This window comes from Elephantulus edwardii, unplaced genomic scaffold (assembly GCF_000299155.1).
Source record: "Elephantulus edwardii isolate Elephantulus edwardi_28Jun2011 unplaced genomic scaffold, EleEdw1.0 scaffold00273, whole genome shotgun sequence".
Lineage (NCBI taxonomy): Eukaryota > Metazoa > Chordata > Mammalia > Macroscelidea > Macroscelididae > Elephantulus > Elephantulus edwardii.
In genome coordinates, this window is record NW_006400023.1 from 1,508,652 (window position 1) to 1,515,622 (window position 6,971).

Sequence of the window (6,971 nt, forward strand, 5' to 3'; positions counted from 1 at the left end):
CTGCATTGAAACAGATGAGGGAGAAAACTGTTTAAAAGGGATATGTGATTAGGTATTTTTGTCATGACAGGAGTCCAGAGTGAAGGCTACATGGTGGAGTGGACCTGGGGGAGGGTTTGTAAAACAATGAAAGAATTTTACTTTTCCAAGAGAGTAGTGTACTAGGATGGAGGGTTAGGAGGGGAGAAAAGTGCAACAATGAATGAATAGAAATCCAAAGTCTCTGTAAATTTTTACTGACATTAATAATAAATTTAAATAAATTTTTAAAAAAAGAATGTTGAAATATAGTCCATATTGAAGGTTGTAGCCTTTGATCTTCTACAGTGCTTCAAGTCCTCCTAACTTTCAGCAAATAAGGTTTTGGCATCTGCATAACTCAGGTTGTTAATGCATCTTCCTCCCATCCTGATACCACATTCTTTTTCATAGAATCCAGCTACTTGAATGATTTTCATGATATTTTTATTCTCAGCTACAGATTTAATAAGTATGGAGAAAGGATACAAATCTGATCCACATCTTAATTTGAAAATATGCAGTGTTCCCTGGCTTTGTTCAGACAATGACTTCTTGGTCTAGTTAAGGTTTTGCATGAGCACAAATGGGATTTCCATTCTTCTTACTATTAGTCATAATTTTTTATGATCTACACAGTCAAATGCCTTTGCATAGTTAACCAAACACAAATAGACATTTTTCTGATATTCTATACTTTCAGCATGGATCCCTCTGAAATCTGCAATGATATCCCTGGTGCCATGCCTCTTCTAAACCCAGCTAGAACTCAGGCAATTTTCTATCAATGTAGTGTTCAAACTGTTCTTGGATAATCTCCTACAATATTTTGCTTGCATGTGATATTATTTAATAATGTTTTATATATTTATGCAAGTTGTTGTTATCGTGTACCCTCAATTAGTCATAGCTGACCCTCTGGAAGGTTTTTCAGAGGTAGTTAATCACATGGGAGGACTTTACACATCCTTCTCCAGCAGAGCCGCTGGCAGAGTCAAACCACATGCCTTTGGGATTGAACTGAAGCCTCTTGCCACTAGGCATCATGAAAGGCCTGCCAATTTGCTTCCATAAAGATTATAAAGTAAAATTCCCTGCCCTGTAAACCTTCTAACAGTGGGAACACAAACTGAAACAATAAAGAAATTATTTAGTATTTTATCAAAGAACTTCTATGGAGACAAAAATGCAGCAAGATAAAGTATTGGAAATGTTCAGGATGGAGGGACGGGAATGCAGTAATAAACAAGATGATCCAAATATGTCTGTTTGAATCATGACAATGACTTGAAGGTGAAGATTTGCTTTATGAAATTTCTATGTACTTCTGGTCAGGACTGAGAGCCTTCCTAGAAGGAATCATCTGGGTCCTACCATATAGTTCTTACTCTTAGTTTCCTCTTCCTCTTAGGATTTATTTCTTAAATATTAGCTTCATTAAATAATGCAGTGCAATGACTAAGGAGAAATTAGTCTTTCTCCGGGGACTGGTATGGGTTTTTTTTTTTTAAATTATACCCTCCAAAAGATGGCATCTTAAATTTGAGAGGGTTTTTTTTTAAGTCAAAATCGGAAATCATTTTAGACAACAGCTAGAGCTAAACCAAAGCTCCTATTCTAAAGTGAAGCCAAAAGGGAGCTAGTGTTTTTTTTTCCATGTGCCAGACCATCCAACATCATAAAGCAATTCTGACAAATTATGTAGAAGTTTCGTCTCACATACTTCGGGCATGCTGACCTATTCCTTGCAGAGGGACATGATGCTTGGAAAGGTGGAGGGACGGTTAAGGAGATTAAGACCCAACCACGTGGATTAACTCAGTCACTGCAACAATGGGCTCGAATGTGTCAGAGATTGTGAGGATGGCATAGGATAGGGCAGGGTTCAGATCTGTTGTTCTTACGGTCGCTATGAATAATACAGACAGCATCCCGCAATAGGAAGCGATGACGTCCAACCCGATGACACGTTCCCCCAGCCCTGCCCAGGGGAAAGCCGCATCCGCTCAGGCGTAGCGCGGGCAGCCCCGGCTGGGCCTTTCCTGACTCCGGCGCCGGGGCCCTTCGTCAGCGCTTGCTTGGCGTCCAGAAACATGGCTGCCCTGGCGATTGCTGCCCTGGCGATTGCTGCCCCGTGCAGGGCTCTCCTGCGGGCAGGCGCTGAGCAGATGCTTCGAGGAGGAGTCTGGGACCTACTCCGTTCGCGAAGTGGAGCAGGCACCTCTGGCCTGGAGCGCGACTTCAGCCTCTCTCAGAGTCGGGTGAGTGTCAGGTCGGAGTTGTAGGGGGCTCGGACCCTAGCTATTTATGCCCAAGTGTTATTTCTTGGGGCGGATGATTGACCCTCCTGGAGAAAGGAGACAGTTTAGTGGAGACTTGCTCACCTGCGCTTTCCCGGTCGTCAGGGCACAGTTATTGTGGAGCGCTGGTGGAAGGTGCCACTCGCCGGGGAGGGTAAGAAGCCGCGCCTGCACCGGAGACACCGCGTCTACAAGCTGGTGGAGGATACGAAACACCGACCCAAAGAGAACCTGGAGCTCATCCTCACACAGTCCGTGGAAGGTAAGGCCCGAGGGAGGTACTTCCTATCTCGGGCTGTCCCAGTTTATTATCACCTTCTCACACCCACTCCCCCATATGTTGCCTTGCTTTCTCTACACGTGGGGATAATTAGTTCTGTCTTTCAGGAAACAATGAAGATTGTTGCTGTGATCGTGACGTTGGCCATTTGCATGGAAAATTAGAACAAGAATGCAGTGATAGCATCAACAGAGTGTAGGGGGAGAGGCCTGACAGCGTGTGCCACAGTGATGTCCTCCAGTGAGACACTCACTACCTCACTCAGCACAGGGAAAAGATTTCAAAATCAGGCCTCAAATAAACTAGACGTATCTTAAATGTTGTTTCTAGTGAATATTAATTAGCATTACTTATAGGAAGATTAGGCACTGTTTTCTTCTTGTTATTGTTATGTGCCGGCAAGTCATCTGCAACCCATACCAACCGTATGTACAGCAGCTCTGAAGCCTGCCCTGTCCTGAGCCAGTCTGACTCCGACACACCAACCCCCATTGCCGCAGTCACTGTATCAATCCATCTCATCTGGGGTCTTCCTCTCCTGCACTCTCCCTCCACCCTTCCAAGCATGATCTCCTCCAAGGACTGGTCTTTCCTGCCCAAAGTATGTGAGATGGAGCTTCAAAATCCTAGCCTCCAAGGAGAAACTTGTTTTTACTCTCTCCAAGACAGACCTATTTGTTTGTAGAGAACAAAAAGTACTTCTTTTTTGTGATAATTTTCTGCTTAGGATTTCCCAGATAGTTCTCCTGATCTTGTGTCTCTCTTGTTCTCGTTGACAGAACTTGGAGTTAGGGGCGACTTGGTCTCAGTAAAGAAATCAGTGGGCCGGAATAAACTCCTTCCTCAAGGACTAGCAGTATATGCATCCCCTGAAAACAAGAAGCTTTTTGAGGAGGAGAAATTGGTGCGTTCAAAGCAAGGACAGGGAGGGAGGTTTGGAACAATGAGAAAAGATTGGTTGTTTAGTTCACATAAAAAGTCCTGTGCTTGGATAGTAAGGGTTTCATATTACTTATTATGACTTTGTTTTTCTTTTTCTCATCTTTAACTTTCTTTTCTAGCTAAGGAAAGAAGGAAAATTAGAGAGGATCCAGACGAAGGCAGGTGAGGCGGTGAGTAGAAACATAAAAAGTCTGTATTTGCTGGTCATTCACAGACATCACCACCTCTTCTTAAGAGCCTTTCCAATTTTCCTAAAGTCTTCTGATTGTAGACCTGAGAGTCAGGAAAAGAGGAAATGGGGCTACTCTAAGTGATACAGAGACTTCCTAGCAGATCCAGAGCTGTCATGTAAAGTGCCCTAGCTTATGGAGAAGGTAGGCACTAGGAGGTCCATGAAAAGATAAGCGCTCTGCCCTCAGAGATCCCTTACTTATAAATTGGAGATAAGACATCTAAGAAGGTGATCAATAAATTTAAGACATAATTTATGAAACTGATGTGAACCCTAATGGTCCAGAGTGATTAGGGAGGCATTTGTGGAGCAGAAGGGATTGAATTAGGCCTTTTACTGATAGACTTTAAATAGGCAAAGAGGACAAGAAAGATAAAATTTTTTGTCTCTTGAAATTTTTAATTTTATAATGATAAGTTTCAGAGGTTTCATTCTTTCTATATAATTTATATATTTAGAACAAGAAGCTATTTTTCAAACAGAACAAAGGAACACTGCATGGTTTCAAAGCAGGAAAAGTGTCTTTTCAGGATTGGATCTTTTCCCCATACCTATTTAGTCTGTATGCTGAGCAAATAATTGAAGAATCTGGACTAGATGTGGCATCCAGATTAGAGGAAGACTCATCAGCAATCTCTGATAGGCAAATGACACAATCCTGCTTACTCAAAGTGAAGAGGAAGTGTTGTAAAACATTAAAGACTACAGTCTTCAATATGGATTTCATCTCTACATCAAGAAAACAAAAATCCTTTCCACTGGACCAAATAGGCAACATCTTGATAGATGGAGACACGATTGAAATTGTCAGCTATTTCATTTTACTTTGACCCCCTCCAATCAACACCCAAAGTAACAGTCAGGAAGTCAAAAGACATGTTGCATTGGGAAAATTGGCTGTCAAGGACCATTCCACAATTATAAAGAACAGTGATAACAATTTGACTAAAGTATACCTGATCTGGGCCGTGGACTTTTCATTTACTTCCTATACATCTGAAAAATTGGACTATATATAATGATAACAGAAGAAGAATCAGTGCCTTTTCAATTATGGTTTGGGGCAAGAATGCTGAATATCCCATAGACTGGCAAAAGAACAAGCAAGTCCATTTAGGAGGAAGTGCAGCCAGGGAGCTCCTTAGTGGCAAGAATGGTGACACCTCGTCTCACCTCATACTTTGCTGGGCATTTTGTTTGGAGAGGCCGGATCCTGGGAAAGGTAGAGGGTCAGAGAAAGAGGAAGACCTTCAACAAGATGGCTTGAGACGGTGACTGGAAGAGTGGGCTCGAGCATGTCAGAGATTGTGAGGATGGTGCAGAATAGACCAGGGTTCACATCTGTTGTTCATAGGGTCTCTGTGAGATAGAGTTGACTCAACGACACTGAGCAACATCTATCCAGACTTTATTTTCAAATTTCACATCCTGCTATCTATCATCTTGGGATTTGGTGACGAAATCTATACTGAACCTACAAAATAGTTCTCAAATTCATAATATTGCCATTTAGTTAGCTGTATTTCTTCTGTCAACTTACTCAGTACTGTTGAGTCAAGACCAACCCATAGCCGGCCCTCCCAACAGATTTTCTGAGTCCATAAGTCACACAGGAGGTGATTGCTTATCTTTCTTTCTTTGAGCTGCTAGTAAATTCAAAGCAGAGAGATGCTATACCTTTGGGTTAGTAATGTCACTTCTACCACTGTGCCACGTAAGCAGCCTCTGTATTTCTTGTTTCTTTAGATTGTGGATACAGTACTTAGTTATAAATGGTGTCTTTCATTAAGTGTACATGCTGATTGCCTTTATATAAGAAATCAGCAATTTATTTTTAATCTAAATTCCAGTAACTACATTATTTAAGTCTCTGGTATTCATCTATGATAAAATTTTAAGTTCACATCCAGACATGGAACTACTATGAGATTGTACAGAATATTTTTTAATATTGGGGGGCGGAAATAAAGTAGAAATTAGAATCTTTATTTTTAAAACTATTTACTTAGAGTGAATTCAGTACCTTTTTACTTCCTCCAGTGTTTCAGAAGAGACTAGATTCATACACTTAAAGAATCAGTCTCTGGTGAATGAAGAGATGAAAAAGGGCTTGTTTTTATTGATAGGACATTAGTAGAAAAGATAATCCTCTTCTTTGAATCCAGGCTCGCTGTGGTTGTGCAGTGCACCTGCCTTCTCTGTGTGGAAATTCTACAATCACAGACTCCACCTCCATCATTGATATGGGGATCACCTGAAGCCAAATTAAAGCAGAGCTAACCTGCTTTTTCCACAGTTAGAAATATTCTTGTCTGTTTCTTTAGAAAAATCACTTGATGCCTTTTCAGGATTTGACTTGACTTCGATCTTGGGCACAAGTGAGGTATCCACCATGCTTGGACACACTCGGTGGTTCCTGATAGCCTGAGCTCTGGTGGCGTAGTGTATAGCGAGTTGCACTACTAACTCAAAGTCCACACCTCTCTGGTGTTTGAAATCCACCAGTGGCTCTGCAGGAGAAAGATGGGCAATCTTCTGTGAGTTTTAAAACTGTGGAAATCAGCCTGGAGGATCAACTGTGAGTTGGTTCCGACTCAATGGCAAGAGTTTTGTTTGTTTGTCCTTACTTAAGAGTAACAGAACTATAGGGTGTTTTCATAAAAAGTTTTCCTAAAACATTTTCCTGTGGTATGAACTTTTAAACAGTAAGAGTGTTCCAGCCTTCTCAGTCATCTTTCCCATCTTAGCTATGAGGCAGAAACTAATGTCCTTTTCTTTCTTCCTTCCTCCCTCCCTCCCTCCCTCTCCCCCTCTCCTCTCTTCTCTCTCTTTCTTATCATTTTTTTATTAATTTCAATGAAAATTTACAGAGACTTTGGATTTCCATTCATTCATTGTTGTACCTTTCTCCCTGCCCACCCCTCCCCCCCAGTACACTCCCCTCTTGGAAAAGCAAAAGAAAAATTCTTTCATTGTTTTACAATCCCTCCCCCCAGGTCCACTCAACTATGTAGCCTTCTCCCTGGACTCCCGTCATGACAAAAATACCAAATCACATAGCCCTTTTAAACAGTTTTCTCCCTCATCTGTTTCAATGCAGTATACATTATTTATCCCATCTTTCTCAGTCTCCCCCCAGCCCCAGTGTCAGTCCTGTTTTACAACAGTGGCACCATGCAGTATTTGTCCTTTTGTGACT

General features: G+C 41.6%; 1 protein-coding gene across 1 annotated transcript in view; it reads left to right on the top strand.

Annotated features, from left to right (window-relative positions):
- Positions 1-2,111: 2,111 nt before the first annotated feature.
- MRPL9 (mitochondrial ribosomal protein L9) overlaps positions 2,112-6,971 on the top strand; it is a 9,529-nt gene continuing 4,669 nt past the window's right edge. Inside the window, exons 1-4 of the mRNA XM_006900143.1 lie at positions 2,112-2,279; positions 2,424-2,580; positions 3,378-3,502; positions 3,660-3,710. Coding sequence (XP_006900205.1) covers positions 2,112-2,279; positions 2,424-2,580; positions 3,378-3,502; positions 3,660-3,710 — 501 coding nt within the window. The remainder of the gene's footprint in view (positions 2,280-2,423; positions 2,581-3,377; positions 3,503-3,659; positions 3,711-6,971) is intronic.